This window comes from Bos mutus, chromosome 11 (genome assembly GCF_027580195.1).
Source record: "Bos mutus isolate GX-2022 chromosome 11, NWIPB_WYAK_1.1, whole genome shotgun sequence".
In the NCBI taxonomy this organism is placed as follows: Eukaryota; Metazoa; Chordata; class Mammalia; order Artiodactyla; family Bovidae; genus Bos; species Bos mutus.
Window position 1 is genome coordinate 31741037 of NC_091627.1, and position 17139 is coordinate 31758175.

General features: G+C 47.0%; 2 protein-coding genes across 6 annotated transcripts in view; one reads left to right on the forward strand and one right to left on the reverse strand.

Annotated features, from left to right (window-relative positions):
* Positions 1-16423, reverse strand: part of WDCP (WD repeat and coiled coil containing) — a 31091-nt gene extending 14668 nt beyond the window's left edge. Inside the window, exons 1-2 of one of the 4 annotated variants that reach the window (XM_070379189.1) lie at positions 15699-16423; positions 7372-7653 (exon numbers count right to left, since the gene is read on the reverse strand). The gene's annotated coding sequence lies outside the window, so the exon portion shown is untranslated. Of the gene's footprint in view, positions 1-289; positions 419-2992; positions 3120-7371; positions 7654-15698 lie in introns of those variants that run through there. The other 3 variants (XM_070379191.1, XM_005895762.3, XM_070379190.1) reach the window with 3 other exon arrangements.
* FKBP1B (FKBP prolyl isomerase 1B) lies at positions 2618-13573 on the forward strand. 2 transcript variants are annotated; one of them, XM_005895664.2, is made up of 4 exons: positions 2618-2796; positions 6790-6837; positions 11822-11934; positions 12972-13573. In XM_005895664.2, the coding sequence occupies exons 1-4, from the start codon at positions 2760-2762 to the stop codon at positions 13098-13100; spliced, it is 327 nt and encodes a 108-aa protein (XP_005895726.1). In that variant the 5' UTR covers positions 2618-2759; the 3' UTR covers positions 13101-13573. The 2 variants fall into 2 exon arrangements, with proteins under 2 accessions (XP_005895726.1, XP_005895727.1); XM_005895665.3 differs by having other exon boundaries at positions 12927-13065.
* Positions 16424-17139: the final 716 nt, after the last annotated feature.

Sequence of the window (17139 nt, forward strand, 5' to 3'; positions counted from 1 at the left end):
TTTATGCATAAAGCATGTTTATTTTGAATGGCTTCCTTATGATATATTTCCAGAAGCGTCACTCGTGAGGCACAAGTAATATATTCTCTGGTTTAAACCCACCCCCTGCCCGTCCGCATCTGCCAGCCCTCTCACATGGCCCCCCTCCATTCTAGCCATCTTCTCCGCACACCTGTAACCCTTCCTCTAATCCGCGTCTGCCAAAGTGCAGATCCCTCCTCCACTTCCGTCCCCGCCCACCTGGCCTCCCCTACAGCGGCCAGGCCGGAAAGCAGTAAAGACAAAATACCTTTGGTCTCACTGCCCCACAGAAAATCAGTTTCCCGCGGCCTGCGGAGCTCACAGACCTCGGATCCGAAGTCCCAAAGCAGATTCCGGAAGCATCGGTTCCCAGAGCCCGGTAGGTAAGCCGGGCTGTACAAGCTCGGCAATTCCCCCTGCCTATTGGCTATTGTTTGTGTCCCGTTATGAGACGGTCCTCCCCATTGGCCAATAAGCTCGAGCTTTGCCGCACAGACCTCTGGGAGTTGTATTCCGCCTGAAACGCCATCGAAGGTAACACTGCTACTGATACCGTTCCTCACTTGAGAGGTTTAGCGGTTTCCCCCGCATATTTTCGATCCTCGTAGTCTAAGAAGGAGTCTGGGAGCCCTAGAATCAACACGGTTTCTTAGCTTTTCAGGGAAGCAGCGGGGAGGGGGAGGTAGAGAAGGAGTTGAAGACCTCTAAAATCTCAGAAAAATGTTCTCCATACACAAAATAGGGTGTATGTAACTGACTCCGCTCCATGGACCTGCCCTAATTACAAACCGCTATTCTACACTTACCCCAAAAGTGCCTGCCCATAGCTACAACTCACTAGGCTTAAAGCCAGCTATACCCCTGCCAGATTCTGGGCCACGCCTTGGGGCAGCTCATGGGGAATTTCAGATCCTGACCCTCACAATAGTTGATCATGTTTGTTGAACACACAACCAGCCCTCCTTCTGATAATCTGAAGTCCGTGCCTTGACCATCCGGGAGAGAGGGGAGTGCGGAAGTGGTGCGGAAGTGGAGAAGTAACACCTCTAGAGCTCGCTCTTCTTTGCTCAGGCTTTTCTTCCCATGCCTGTCTTCCTGCTCCACTTGTCAGAACCATACCTTCGTATCAATTTTTGCATCAATGCATGAAGAGAGAGAAAAAATTGAAAGTTCCGTTCATTTTTCAAATGTTTACCTCCTCCAAAAAATACCTTTCTAGATTCCTGGGTCTCCTTTGGAAGGAGGTGAAGGGTCTGGTAGAAATCATTCATTCATTCATCCCACAACTTAAATCACTCCAGGCGGTAACTGTTCGTGTCCTCATCACAGCCTGGATTCCTCCAGGACAACGATTCTGTCTTAATTCGGTTGGTATCCCCAGGGTGCAGTTCTCTGCCTTGAAAGGCTGGAGGCCACCTGTGCCTACCTAAGAACTATGCAGGATGGAGTATAGGGGTGTAGGTGGGTGGGGGAGAGTCAGTAATTACTGGTTTATTTTCCACCAACCCCTTCCACCACCCCCACAACTTGCCCCTACAGATTCCAACAGCCTAGCTGGGGTAGGTACCTCTCTGGTACTTCCATGACGTTCTGAACTCTATGGCAGTGAGTGCAGTTAATTAAAGTGTTGGTTTAGTTGCTGGCCCTCTCCACCTACCTGTGAGACCAAGTTGACTGCTCCCCCTACCCACCCCCAGCTTAACACAGAGCTGTTGTTCAGTTGCTCAATGGTGTCCCATCTTTTGCAACCCCATGGACTGCAGCACTCCAGGCTTCCCTGTCCATCCCCCAGAGCTCAGAGCTTGCTCAAACTCATATCCATTCTGTCGGTGATGCCATCCAACCATAATGTCCTCTGTCGTCCCCTTTTCCTCCGGTCTTCAATCTTTCCCAGCTGGTAAAGAATCCGCCTGCAATGCGGGAGACCCGGGTTCGATCCCTAGGTTGGGACGATCCCCTGGAGAAGGGAAAGGCTTCCCATTCCAGTACTGTGGCCTAGAGAATTCCATGGACTATACAGTCCATGGAGTCGCAAAAAGTCTGACAACTTTCACTCACTCAATCTTTCCCAGCATCAGGGTCGTTTTCAATGAGTCAGTTCTTCACATGAGTGGCCAAAGTATTGGAGCTTCAGTTTCAGCATCAGTCCTTCCAATGAATATTCAGGCTTGATTTCCTTTAGGATTGACTGGCTTGATCTCCTTGCAGTCCAAGGGACTCTCAAGAGCCTTCTCCAGCACCACAGTTAAGCATGAATTCTTCAAGGCTCAACCTTCTTTTATGGTCCAACTCTCGCATACATACATGACTACTGGAAAAACTATAGCTTTGACTATAGTAGGTGCTACATAAATGTGTTGACGGATGGATGGAGGGAGGGAGGGAGAGAGGGAGGGACAGATGGGTGGGTAGATGCACTAGTGTCTGCATGCCTTCCTCAACATCTTCCCCAATCAGTGGGTTAATGATCGTTAGCCTGGTCAAGCTCTGGAGCAGTCGCTTCAGGGTCGCTCCCCCCCGGGCCCCGCCCCGGTCGACCCCACCTTTCCGCGCCGCTCCGCCCCGCCGCTCCCTTCCCGGTGGCCCCTCCCTGCGCAGGTCCCGACTCCAGCCGCACCTCCTCCGACTCTGCAGTGGCGGCGAGGAGGCGAGCCGGAGTGCCAGCGGGCCAGGGCCGGAGCCGAGCCGGGGTCGGGGCAGCAGCTGGGACCCTCGGAGGCGGGGCCAGTGGGACCGCGATGGGCGTGGAGATCGAGACCATCTCCCCGGGAGACGGTACCCGGTGGCGGGGCAGGGGGAGGAGGAGGGGTCTCGGGGCGGAGCCCGGTGGGGGGTCCGATTCCGAGGTGGCGCGGAGGGGTGCTGAACAGGGGGAGCGGGCCTAGGATGGGGGCAGCCGCAGATGACCCGACATGGGATTGTTGGAGGTTCTAGCAGACATCCTTCGCCATCCCCCTCCGCGCTTGCTCACCTAGAGGAACGAAGGCGGAGGCTGGGAGGCTGGGGTCTGCGGCCCGCCACCGCCCCGGGCGCCTCCGGCTGGCGCTGCTGTGGCTGGAAACGCTCGGTTATCCGCTGCTGCTGATTTCCTAGGGCCGGGTTACAGCTCTGCTTTCCCTGCCTTGCTGGGTGAGCTCTGGAAACGGGGGAAAGAGATGCTTTGGGGTCTCTTCTGCTCGGGGCAGCCCCCTTCTAACGCACCCGCTTCCGGGCCTCTGATCGGGCGGCCCCCCGCGATCTGGGCGGTGAGACGCTGTAGGGACCGAGCCAGTCTGGAAAAGGCGGAGCACTTCCTCCACTGCCTCTGCATCTTGCTTTATGCTCCCTGCCCGACTCAGCCTCTCCGGCCAGCCTGTCCACTCCCACGGCTTTCATGAGCGGCTGAAACCGATGGCCCCCAAACTTAAGCGTCCAGCCCAGGCCTCGGATTTGAGTTCACGGTGGTCTGTTTATCCAGCCGCTGCTCAGCCTCTACCTGGAAGTCCCACGGATTCCTCAAAGTCAGCGAGTCCAAAACTGAACTCCTGCTCCTGGTCTTCCCCACTCCCAGGCGCTCCTCTGTGTTCCCTTGCTTCCTGCCTTGGGTTGGCACCAGACACTTTCCCAAGCCAGGCATCCCAAGCATCACCCTTGTGTAATTGAGTTTGGATGTGCCAGGAGTAGCTTTCTCCATTTCTTAAACCAACCTTAATACAGACTGGAGCCCACATTTCTGCAGGATTTGACAGGCAAACTGCATGTCAGGCAGTGTTGACACTCCCCAACCCCAGGAAATTGGAGGGACTCTTGGCTCCTGGCCACCCTCCTCATTTAAAAGCAGTGGTCCCTAGGAGTCCCAGCCAGGACCTTGGATCACTCCAGAGGTACAGGCTTCTTTTTCTATGCTGGGAACCTCTGTACTGGGTGCCAGGAAGTATCTCCCTGAGGTCTTTTTACCTCCTCCGCCCTCCCCCACCCAGGGCACTGCCTTAGAATTCTGCCAGGGGCCACCAGGCCTCTTCTCCCTTCCCTGGCTCAAAGAAGCCTTTAGAGTGTTCTCTCCTTATCCTCCCTCCCTGGCTAGGGACAAGGGGCTTTTCTCTTGAAGCAGATCAGATTTTTAGGGAAAGCCTGGAGGAACTTTCCAGGTGGCACTAGTGGTAAAGAATCCACCTGTCAATGCAAGGAGACATAAGAGAACTGGGTTTGATCTCTGGGTTAGGAAGATCCTTTGGAGGAGGAAATGGCAACCCACTCCAGTATTCTTGCCTGGAGAATCCCATGGATGGGCTACTGTCCATCGGGTCACAAAGTGTCAGACATGACTGAAGTGACTTGGCACAGAGGAACTTTGGCTTTCTGCTTTTACTTCAGTCTAAACCCCCAAGTCAAGGAAGCACAGAAGGGCCAGCTACCATGCTGTAACCCAAAGTGGGAGAATGCACCAATTAATATTTCAATAACGATGCTGCTGTTCTGAGGATGTCTGTCTTGGTTGAGCCTACAACAAATCCTGCCTACTTCTCCTGCTGAGTATCTTGAAGACTCCATCTCCTCAGCCTCTGCCCTAGTTCCAGCCACCATCATCTCTTACCCGGATTTCCGCAGTCTCTAAACTGGTCTTCCCACCTCCAGTCTCACCTCCTGGCCTTCCGTCTGGCCTCCCACCTCACCCCCATGGTTTTCTCCGCCACAGTCTGTGCACTCTTTAAAATGCATATCTGATCATGCCCCTCTCTGGGCATAAAATGTTTTAAGAAATCCTCTTTTTTCTCCAGGCAGACAGATATAGCCTTCTGTTACCTTCCACACTGGAGCCTCATCTCTCACTAGCAGTCCCTATCCCTACCACCAACTTTTCTCTGGCTTTATCGAGCTGTCTGCAAGTTGTTAAACACACCAGCCATTCAGCAAATATTTATTGAGCTTATACTGTGTGCTAGACCTTAAGGTTACAGCAGGAAACCAGACAGGCTCCCATTACTGCGTGACTCGAAGCCTTTGAACATGTGGTTCACTCTTCCCAAATTATCTCCCTTACTTCCTCTGGCAAGTTACTCATCTTTTAAGACCCAGTTTAACCATAATCTCCTCTCCAATACTTTCCCTGACACTAGTTAGTTGCTCCCTCCCTGGGGCCTCATCTACATGTTGGCTCAGCTGTTCACCCTCCCAAGGCTTTGTTATCCAGTCCCATGGCCTTTAGATCCCACCCAAATTTATAGTTCCAGTGCAGACTCTCCATCTGCCTACTTGCAGTACAAGCTCGTATGTCTTAATAGTATCTCAAGATTGCCACCTGCACAAATCTGTGCCTCGTCAGTCTTCCCCATCTCAGGAATCAGCTCCTCCAGCCTTCCAGTCACCCACCCTAAAACCTTAACATCATGCTTCTCCCTCATCCTGGATCCCCTTCTCCATGCCATTAGCATGTCCTGTCAGCTCCAATTCCAAAATATATCTCCCATCTATTTTACTCTCTTCTCTGCTGCCAACCTCTTTAATTCAAGCCATCATTGATTTTCTGTCTGGATTATTGCAACAGGCGCCTAACTGTCCATCCTACACAGAGCAGCCAGAGTGATCTTATAAAATCTTAATTCAGATTATGTCATTCTCTTGCTTAAAGCCCTCCCATGCCTTCTTGTTGCACTTAAAGAATTTGCAGAATTAAATCCAGCTCTGCAAGGCCCTGTATGATCTGGCTCTTTCCCACTTGTCTCCACCTCCTTCCCTTCTTTCCAGTCATCTAGGCTCCTTTCATTCTGTAAATGCATTGATCCTTTCCTGCTTCACGGTTTATGCACTGCCTGCTGCTTCTTCCCGCAGTGCTTTTCCCAGTGTGTTCCTCATCCTTCAAGTCTCAGTTCAAATGTCATGTCCTCTGAGAGGCTGTCCTGGACCAGCCATTCTGAAATGACCTGTCCCACTGTATCTCTCTGCAATTCATCATTGTGTTTATTTTCTTTAGAGAACTTATCACAATCTATATTGTCTTGTTTATTGGAGTATTGTTTGTCTCCCGCCATTAGAATGTAAATTCCAAAAGAGTAGCGATCTTGTCTGGTCTGTGTAACTCACTGGTGTATCCTGAAATCAGGCCTTACACAGAGCAGGTATTCAGTAAATATTTGTGAATGATTCTGTTTATTCAGAATCATCGGGCTTCCCTGATAGCTCAGTTGGTAAAGAATCCGCCTCCAATGCAGGAGACCCTGGTTCAATTCCTGGGTCAGGAAGATCCGCTGGAGAATGGAAAGGCTACCCACTCCAGTATTCTCGCCTGGAGAATACCATGGATTGTATAGTCCATGTGATCGCAAAGAGTCGGACATGACTGAGTGACTTTCACTGTTTATTCATCCTTGTGCAGTCATCACCCTGCATTATAATCTATTATTTATGCATCTATTTCCCTGACCTCATTGTGAGTTCATAGATTGCTCTGTGTCTCTGGAATCTAGTCCAGGCCTGCCAGATAGTAGGCTGTCAGGTTTGTGGAATGGATGGAGGAAAGTAAAAAGAGCAATCAAAGAAAGGGAAACAACTGGGAGAGAGCAAAGTTGTGGAACCCAAGGAAATAAAGTTCAGATCAAGGCCAGAGAAGTGAAGTCGCTCATACATAGCCACTGGCTCATACAAAGCACAGAGCCAGAACTGGAGCCATGGGCTTCTCCGTGGTATGGAGGGGAATGTGGGCCAGAGCTCTTGGTCACAAGTCACACCTGAATGTCCCTAGTGACTTTTCCCAATTTGCTGTTCATTCCTGATATTTGTGTCTCCTTGCAGGAAGGACGTTCCCCAAGAAGGGCCAGACGTGCGTGGTGCACTACACAGGTAGGCTTCACCCCTTACCCTCTCATCCAAACCTGCCCCTCTGCAGGCAGGTCTCTACTCTGATACCTCTCCAGAGGTATCTGCTCCCCTGGAATAGGCTGAAACCCCAGGGTAGCCAAGTCTTCCACTGCCAGCCATCCCCATCTCCCCCAGCCAGCCTTGAGGGAATGAGAAAGGGCAGTGCCAAGGTTAATCCCTCCCCTCTTCTACCAGCAAGAGCCACCATGGTACCAGCCTCTGACAAAGCCAGCCATCTCCATTTCCCTTCTGTCTGTTGCAGGCAGGATGGAGCCCTGGCCCCCCTGGTTCTGTCTGAAAGTTGGAAATTCCTCTTATAGCTCTCAGAGTCCTGACCCCGCTGCAAACTTCCTTTTCATCCTACGGTGTTATGAAAAAAGTGAAGTCTTGGCTTCCTCAGAATCCCCTTTCTTTTGGGGGAAATAGACTATTCAGTCTACTCTTCCTGATCACTTACTGTGTACAAGAGGTGTGCTGATCAGTGGGGACACAAACATGAAACAAGAGGATCCCTACCTTCACCAGGGTTGTGGGCATGGGGGAGGGCAGTGCCTGTGGTGCTGTGGGAGCAGAGGAGGGCCCACATCTCTGCTGAGCCCTCATGGATGATCTGGACTGGAAGGCCAGGTGGACTGAGGAACATTCTAGATGGAGTTCCTGAGGACTTCTGGCCGAAGATTGATGAGCAGATGTTTGTTCCAAGGAGGGTGCAGGGGGAGTGCTCTGCCTTGTGACCTTCTTCCCAATGTGGTGAACTTGGTGACAGCCACTTCGCAGACAGCAAGGCCAGTTTAATTCCTAGGATAGAGTCAGATGGGGGCCATTTTTAGCAGTTCTCTGGGCCAGTGTGAAGTGCCAGGTTAATTCTAGGCAGACAGTGTGGGTATTTCTCAACAGCTGTGTTGCCAGTGGCTGACGTCAGTGGGCTGGAGCTGTGTTTCATCTCCCGGTGATGTGTCCTAATTACCATGAGCCTTCTGGGGCCTCTGACCTGTGTAATTGATTTATCTGTTCTACATGTTGCAGACAGACTGGTACTTATCAAGTTACCGAAACCACAACATCCTTTTGTAAAGACTTTTCACAATACATGCAGACAGGAGGCAATGTGCATTAAATACTAACATTAGACATGGGCAGGTCTGGTCTGGGGAGGGACTGTCTCATCAAACCCAGTTGGAGACTGGGAATTTTTGGTAAACTTTATTATATGTAAATACACTAGAGAATATAACTCTAAGATGTACAGCTTGATGAAATTTTTCAAAAGTGATCACACTTATGTAACTACTCCCCAGATCAACAGACCTTTCCAGCATCTCCTGGTCTGTCCCCTATGCCTCCTCCCAGTCATTCGCTGGTGCATACTAAGTTGTTTCAGTCATGTAGGACTCTTTGCGACTGTATGGACTGTAGCCCACTAAACTCCTCTGTCCATGGGATTCTCCAGGCAAGAATACTGGTGTGGGTTGCCAGGCCCTCCTCCAGGGTATCTTCCCAACCCAGGGTTCAAACCCGCATCTCTTACATCTCCTGCATCTCCTGCATTGGCAGGGGGTTCTTTACCACTGGTGCCACCTGGGAACCCATCCCGCCAGTCATTACATCTCCTTAAAGGTAACTAGCATTCTAACTTTTTGTCCCTATGGATTGGTTTCATCTCATAGAGTACGTACTCTTTTGTTTTGGGGTTATTTCACTCATTAGGTCTCTTATTTCACTTTTTATGTGCGTGAGATTTATCCAGGAGTTTGCTCTTTTTATTCCTGTACAGGTCATTTTGTGAATATATTGCTATTTATCCTTTCTACAGTTGATGAACATTTGGATTGTTAGTTTTTAGACATTATGAATGGTGTTGCTTTGAATGGAGAAGGCATTGGCACCCCACTCCAGTACTCTTGCCTGGAAAATCCCATGGATGGAGGAGCCTGGAAGGCTGCAGTCCATGGGGTCGCTGAGGGTCAGACACGACTGAGCAACTTCAGTTTCACTTTTCATTTGCATGCATTGGAGAAGGAATGGCAACCCACTCCAGTGTTCTTGCCTGGAGAATCCCAGGGACGGGGGAGCCTGGTGGGCTGCCCTCTATGGGGTCACACAGAGTCGGACACGACTGAAGTGACTTAGCAGTAGCAGTTGCTTTGAAGAGTCTTGTAGATGTTTCCTGGTGCACATATGTAGACAACCTGGTTGGCTAAACGTAGAAGTGGAATTGCTGGGGCACAGGGTTATACCTGCTCAGAGGCAGCAGATCCTGCTGAATAGCTTTCCAAAGTAGTTGTGCCAGTTTCCACTGCCACCAGCCATGTCTGAGCATTCCAGTTCTCTGGCATCCTCATCACCGCTTGGTATTGTCAGGTTTTAGTTTTGATTTTGGCCCTCTCTGGTGGGCTCTCAGGGTATCTCCTTGTGGTTTTGATTTGCACAGGCCTGATGGTTAAGGAAGTTGAGTACCCTTTCATGTGCTTCCTGGTCATTTGGAGGTCCTCTGTAGTTCACCCAAATTTTGTCCACTTAAGAAAAAATTAGGTTGTCTGTCTTTATCTTATTGATCTGTAGGAATTCATTTGTATTCTGGATTTGAGTCCTTTGTTGGCTATATCTATTCCAAACATCTCCTATTCCAAAACATCTGTTTTTATTTACTCCTTTATTGGCATCCTTTGAGCAGATTTCTTTTTTTTTAATTTTTATTTATTTATTTGGCTGCAGTGGGCCTTAATTGCAGCATGTGAGACCCTCTATCTTTGTTGCAGCATGCAGGATCTTTTTAAAAATATAGATTTATTTATTTGGCTGTGCTGGGTCTTCATTGCAGCACATGAGATCCTTTAGTTGTGGCATGCAGGATCCCAGTTCCCTGACCTGGGTTCGAACCCAGGCTCCCTACATTAGGAGCACAGAGTCTCAGCCACTGGACCACATCCAATGGCAAGTCCCATTTTGAACAGAATTCTTAATTTTAATGAAGTTCTACATATGAATCTTTTCTTTTGCAGTTAGTAATTTTGTGTTCAGAAATTTTTGTTATCCTAGGTGATGAAGCTTGTTTCATAGAAGCTTTATTATTTTATCTTTCATATTTAGGCCTTTGATTCATCTAGAGTTGATTTTTATGTGTGGGTGAATTGACGGTTCATTTCCCCTCATATGTATATATAGTCAATCAGCAACATTAATAAAAAAAAAAAATCACCCTTTGTCCATTGCATTTCCGTGGCACTCTTGTTGAATCCGGTCACCACGTGTCTGTGGTGTCTGTTTCTGGACTGCACGGTTTTGACTGAACCTGCTGCAGTAGATAAAAGCTTATGGTCTGAAGTGGTTTAAGTCATATGAAACCTGAGGAGTACGGGGAATGAGAAAATCAGTCTTTAAATGGAGGGTGTGAATGTATGAGTGTGTGTATGTGCATATCCATATGCGTACTGTACAAGTTTGTGTCTGTGTGACTGTATTATATCTATGTATCTAAATATTTTCTTAGCATCTGTTTGGCCATCAGGGTTTTCTTCTGAGTGCATGTGCATAAATGTATGTGAGCATGCATGCGCATCTCTGAATATCTTAGCAACCTGTGTGTATGCTTGAGTTTGTATTTGATCTCGTATATTTGATACAGAAGTATCCATCTGTGTGTGTCTCTGTGTAGCAATAGGGTTTTCTTCTTTGCCTAATTTAGTACCCAGGGAAAGAGCCCAATTTATTCTGTCCAGAAAATAGGTAAATAAGAATGTCTCTTATACATTTATACATTTATATTGTAGGAATTAGGATGTGGAATCACAGATACTTAGACACTAGACCTCTCATATGAAACATGGCAAATCTAAGATCAGAGAGAAAGTGATCTGCCTAAGTTCACACAGTGAGTGCCAAAGTGAAGTCAGAATCCAGTCTCTGAATTTACAAGCTAGATCTTTCTCTGGTCCCAGATTGCCTTCTGTTGTGGTCCAGGGGCCATGAGAAGAAGACGTGAAATAGCATCCTTTGCAGAATGTCTAATATTTGAGCTAGAGGCACCAGTAAGAACAGAGAACAGAAAAGCAGCTCTTGTTTCTTAGGCAGCTGGACTGAGACAACACATGTATGTACATCAAGAATGACAAGGTATCTGCAGTTGGAGGCTGAGGGATACTTCAGTCTGCTAAGAAAACACTCAGGGTGTCCTGAGTTCACACAGTCCTTTTGTAATATGTCTGGAGGCTGCCCCTGACTGGCTGGGTCACTTTACACTGTTCACTGCAATAAAGGATGATATGACCTTTGAGTTTTGTGTAGGGGGGGAACCTTGAGAATATCAGGTGAGGACTCAACCTGAAACTGAAATGCCTGGGAAAACAGACCATCAGGCTAAGGAAGGTGCATAAAAAAGTTGCAATGTGTAGAAGTACTTGAGAAAGGTCTGACCTAAATAGGGAAGGGAAAGGGAGAAGGGGAGGACAGAGAGAAGGTTGTCAGGCAGGCAGTAGCTAGATCTTAAAGTGCCTGGATACAATGTAGGCATTCAGATTCTCCCTCAGGGAAGTTATAGAAGCAAGGGAATAATAGGATCAGGCATGTGTGCGCCCGCACGCGTGCACGTGTGTGTGTATGTGTGTGTGTGTGTGTTTTAAACCATTCTGGGTGCAGTGTGGAGAAGGGAAAGCAGAGCAACAAGGCTTGTTAGAGTCGGTTCCTGTCCACAGGTGAGGTGTGATAGTGGGTTGATGAGACCACAGGGTGGTGGTGGTAATAAAAGTAGAGAAAATAGCTGGACTTCAAAGATATGTACCATTTGGTGATTGGCGGGATCACCAATGTGGAAGTATTCAGGCTTCTTGCTTAGTCAATGGGATGGATGGGGAGGACAGGAAGACAGCAGGTTTGTACAGAATAGGAATTCCATACTAGACATGTTGAACCTGACATGGGAGTTATCTCACGACCACAGCTCTTTCCCACCCTATCCTTGCTTTCACAGGAATGCTTCAAAATGGCAAGAAATTCGATTCATCCAGAGACAGAAACAAGCCTTTCAAGTTCAGAATTGGCAAACAGGAAGTCATCAAGGGTTTTGAAGAGGGCGCAGCCCAGGTAAGAAGAGGATCCTTGTTAAGGGGTGTTTGAGCAGCTGGGGGTCTGGGCTCTGCACTCTGCCCTCCACCCTCCCCCATCACAGACCACCACTGCTTTGACTCCACTGCCAGGGCTTGGCAATGCCACCTAGTTTCAGTCCTGGCTTTGTGTCCCCACCCCTTTTGTTGCCTGTCACTTCGGGCTGTCTTCCCAAGCACATCCCTCCAGTTCTGAGCAAGCCTGTGAGCTACTAGCTGTTCAGGACTGAAACAGCAGAAGAGGTGGGGTAGGCTACTGTGTTTAGGGGTTTTATTAACTTTAAAAAAAAAGCGCCAATTTCAGACTTGCAAAAATATTATATATGAGTAGAGTTCTCGTATACTCTTTACCTAGCTTCCCTAAACGTTAATGTTTTACGTAACCATAGTACCGTGAACAAAACCAGGACATTAACATTGATACAATGCTATTAGCCAATCTGTTCAAATTTTTGAATCAGTTGCTCAAAATTTAAAAATTGATTATTCAAATTTCACCAGTTGTCCCACTAATGCCAGACAAATCCTTGAGGACTGCTGTGATGAGCCCTGGTTCAGGCTCTTCTTCCTTCCTCTATGAAGTCATGTGATGTTCCTTGCTGTGCCTTCTAATCTCTTAATCTAATGAATTGGTCCTAGCACCTACATGAGTGTATACATGCATATATGGTCTTTACACATCCTCTTTAGGCTTCTTTGAAAGAAGGAAAAATTATGAACAGATTGAAGTGTTGAGGGGACTCTAATTGAATAAGCAGCATTGTTTGCTGGATCAATGACTTTGAGACTACAGTGTTGAAGTTACTGTCCGTAGTTATGTCTCTGCTAGTCTGACGTGCAATCTACCTTGGTTACAACTCTTAGCATCACTTCAGTGTGCCACATATAAAATTCATATCAGATCTTCAGGGTTACCATGAGGATGGTTTGGGAAAATGACATAGTTACCTTACTTTTTTCTTTCAAATCAAGCTGGGTCCTCTTTCTCCTCTCCCCATCTGCCCCCATCCCTGCTAGATGAGCTTGGGGCAGAGGGCGAAGCTGACCTGCACTCCCGATGTGGCATATGGAGCCACAGGCCACCCCGGTGTCATCCCTCCCAATGCCACCCTCATCTTTGACGTGGAGCTGCTCAACCTAGAGTGAAGGCAGGAAGGAACTGAAGGTGGCTGGAGATGGCTGCTGCTCACCCTCCTAGCCTGCTCGGCCACTGGGACGGCTCCTCCTGCTTGGGGCTCTTGATCAGTGCGCTAACCTCACTGCCCCATGGCATTATTCATTCTCTCTGCCCAAGTTGCTCTGTCTGTGTTCCGTCACTGTTCACGCTAATCTTTGCTTGAGGAAACTTCGGTTGCAGATTGAAATGTTTCCGGTTGTGCATTTTGCGTGATGCATGTAGCAGCCATTCCTGATCACAGAACAGATTTCTTGTTCGCACAATCTACACTGCCTTACTTTTACTTAAGCCAGACACACAAGGTGCTCAGACATGAAACGTACGTGCTGTACACAGAGGGACTTGAGCCAGTTACCTTTGCTGTCACTTTCTCTCTCAGAAGTTCTGCTGATTTAAACAATGTCCTCTTTGAAAACGGTATGTAAAATAAAGGCTCTGTGCTTGACAAATGCCTGTCCATCCTTACTGAAGGTAGGAAGTGCTTTAAGTGTACTCAGACACTCAGTTGTGTTCAACTTTTTGTGACATCATGGACTGAGAGTCTGCCAGGCTCTTCTGTTCATGGGATTCTCCTGGCCAGAATATTGGAGTGGGGTGCCATCTCCTCCAGGGGATCTTCCCGAACCAGGGATCAAACCTGCATCTCTTATGTCTGATGTATGTGGTCCTTAAAGGAAGTGTTTTAAGGACCACAGTCGTCAAAGGAAGTGCTTTAAGGACCACATAAGTCAGTTGCCCTTGTGGAAAAGAATGGAAGAGAAGTAGCCAGGAGAGTGATATTATGTAGTACAGGTTTCCCCACTATCCGAAAGTAGAAAGTACAGCATGCCTGTGAAACCTTTTGTAAGCTGAAATGGTGTGAAGTGAAGCAGTTACACCAGGGCACATCTTGCTAATGGATGCACAAAATAAATCAAGATAAGAGCACAGATGCTCACAGACTCAGTTCAAAGCTATGATGGCTTGATGCTGTATAGTTCATGGGGAAGGAGCTTGGTGCTATCAGTCACTGCTCAGGGTTCATGCTGCCTCTTAATCACTCTGAATGCTATTTTTGCTTTTCTCCTTTTTTCATAAAAGCAAAAATCCTCTGTGGATTTCTTTTGCATAGCAAAAACAGGTATTCATGTAGGTCTTTCCTAAAAGCAAAGTGCATGAAGTGAACTTTCAAAAGTTTATGTAGCATACATACCACTCTGATGTACCTATTGTACTTAGTGGGCCTTGTTCTAGTCTTATTTTTTTCTAATTTTAAAATAAAAACTACCACCAACCTTCTAAGCAGCCCTGCTGCTGCTGCTGCTGCTAAGTCACTTCAGTCATGTCTGACTCTGTGTGACCCCATGAACAGCAGCCCACCAGGCTCCTCTGTCTACGGGATTCTCTAGGCAAGAATACTGAAGTGGGTTGCCATTTCCTTCTCCACTAAGCAGCCCTACAAAGTAGGTATTGCTTGCCACTTCTTTCACAGGCTCAGAATCCTCTTCTGAGTAACTGTAACTGAAGGAATACATTTTGTCCAAACCCCATAGCTTAGTCATCAAATGCTGGATTTGAGCACTTCAGGTCATCGATCATGAAATCTACATTTGGACTTAAAGAGATGCACTCCCTTCTTGGAAAAGATGGAAAAGTGCACTTTGTGCATCTAAAGAAATGATGATGTGTTATGCTTCAAAGCCATACACTCACTCACATTACTTGTGATAATAAGTGGGACATTACTTGTGATAATAAGTATGTACTTATTTTCATCTAGATTTGCTCTAACTTTACACTGGAGCATTACTTCTGAGAAGAATATATGATTCTGAACTTGTTTCTATCTATGCTGCTTATTGGGAAAGGCAATGGCACCCCACTCCAGTACTCTTGCCTGGAAAATCCCATGGATGGAGGAGCCTGGTAGGCTGCGTTCCATGGGGTTGCTAAGAGTCGGACAGGACTGAGTGACTTCACTTTCACGTTTCACTTTCATGCATTGGAGAAGGCAATGGCAACCCACTCCAGTGTTCTTGCCTGGAGAATCCCAGGGATGGGAGCCTGGTGGACTGCCATCTATGGGGTCACACAGAGTCAGACATGACAGAAGCGACTTAGCAGCAGCAGCATGCTGCTTATTAATAGTTTCATCTGCCTTTACTATAACTTACCGGAATTTCCAGTTAGGTTTTAAAACCAGCCCGCTGATTGATATGGGTTATGTATGTCAGGAGAGCCCATGGCAATGTTGCTAAGAGATTTTTTAGTTGGCATGAGTGAGAAAAGCTCTTGGCCATCGTCAGGGTTCTTCTGTCACTGATGTCTTAGAATTGTTTCAAGACGGAGGGAGGGGCAAGTGCTGTTAAGTTTCCTTCACAGACTTGTTGGTAACAAATCACAAAATGTGTCATGTATGTGATATGATACATTTTGGCTATTTTATCAAACCCTTTTGTCTCCAAAATGTCCTGGCTGTATTCCTCTGCTGAGGACTCATGAGCTAACGAAGAAGCAGTGCTTTAAGATGGAGAAAATGAAATGAGAAAGGGGCTACTTTGCTTTCAGTCACCAGTCCCTGTGCTTACCTCTATGCTGGGACCAGACCAGTCAGAAGGTGCTACCCTCACTCCTTTCTGGGGTGTTTCCTTCAGAACGTCTTGGTTCTTCGCTTTCCTCAGTGGTACAAAAGGCCTATGAGAATTCCTCAGAAGTCAGCCTGTATAAAAGATTATCATCATGTTTTCTGCTGTGACACCAATAAGGTAACTAAAAATAGCACCAGGACCATTTCAGGTGCCCATTATGGAACCAAGTAAATGATCTCAGTCTAGAGTACTCATAGCCGAGGCGGTAACAGGAGACACTAAGAGGAGGGGGGAATAAAAGCAAATACCTACTAGCTAGCACGTGGAGAGGGTAGGGCGCTAGGCTTCACAGGCCCTGCTTTACTGACACTCTTAAAAGATAACACAGAAAATTTCGATGCAATATGACAAGGGTTTGGGCATCATCCTGTGCGAGCCACCAAAAGTTGTTAAGCAAGAAGGTGATGATGAAATATATGTTGTGTCAGTCATTTTCAAACTTCCAGTCAATGAATTCTCTATTCATACAAAATCTTTCCTGGAAACTTGAAACCTAACCTACATGGATGTAAAGCAGCTCTGGCACATGTGTGTGTGTACATACATGCACATGAACACAATCATTCCCTTTTTTTTAAGCTCCCCAGGTGGCTTCCATGTCCCCCTGGATTTAAGAATTTTTTTTTAAATAAGGACCATTTTAAAAGTCTTTGTTACAATATTGCTTCTGTTTTATGTTCTGGTTTTTTTTTTTTGGTCACAAAACATGTGGATCTTAGCTCTCAGACCGGAAATTGAACCCACATCCCCTGCCTTGGAAGGTGAAGTATTAACCACTGGACTGCCAGGGAAGTCTCGATTCCTTGTATTCTTAAAAGCATTTTGAGAAACCACGCCTTCAATGCGTGGTGCAGAGGACTGGCTATAACTATGTCCTCAGCATTTCAGTACAAACAGAGAACAGAGCAGGGGCTCGAGATGTGTCCCCTGAATTAATGTTCTTGTAACGTAACTGGAACTGGCTAAAAATTTCCAATTAGAGGGCATTTTTAAAAAACTCTTAACTTTAGGTCATGAAATTCAACTAACAGATATATAATCCAAATGATAGACCAGTTATAACTGTCAGGAATTCCCCCTTGTTACTAATTTAAAACAACTTATATTAGGGGCAAGTCAGTCTGTAGACAAACCACACTGTAAGTAGGTCTAATTTGTTTTCTCCTTACAAAAGTCTTTTAGAAAATTCTTTTTATATTTATAAATACCTAAAAGCACACTGAGCATTACAAAAATAAGGAACTCATAAAAGCATCCACGAGAAAATTACAGCTGCGGCTCCTTTGTCATCTGCCTGCCCTTCTTAGAAATAAATGACTCTTTTCTACTCTTTAACAGTGCTTTCAAAAAGCACTCAGACAGAGTTAATAAATAAGACAAT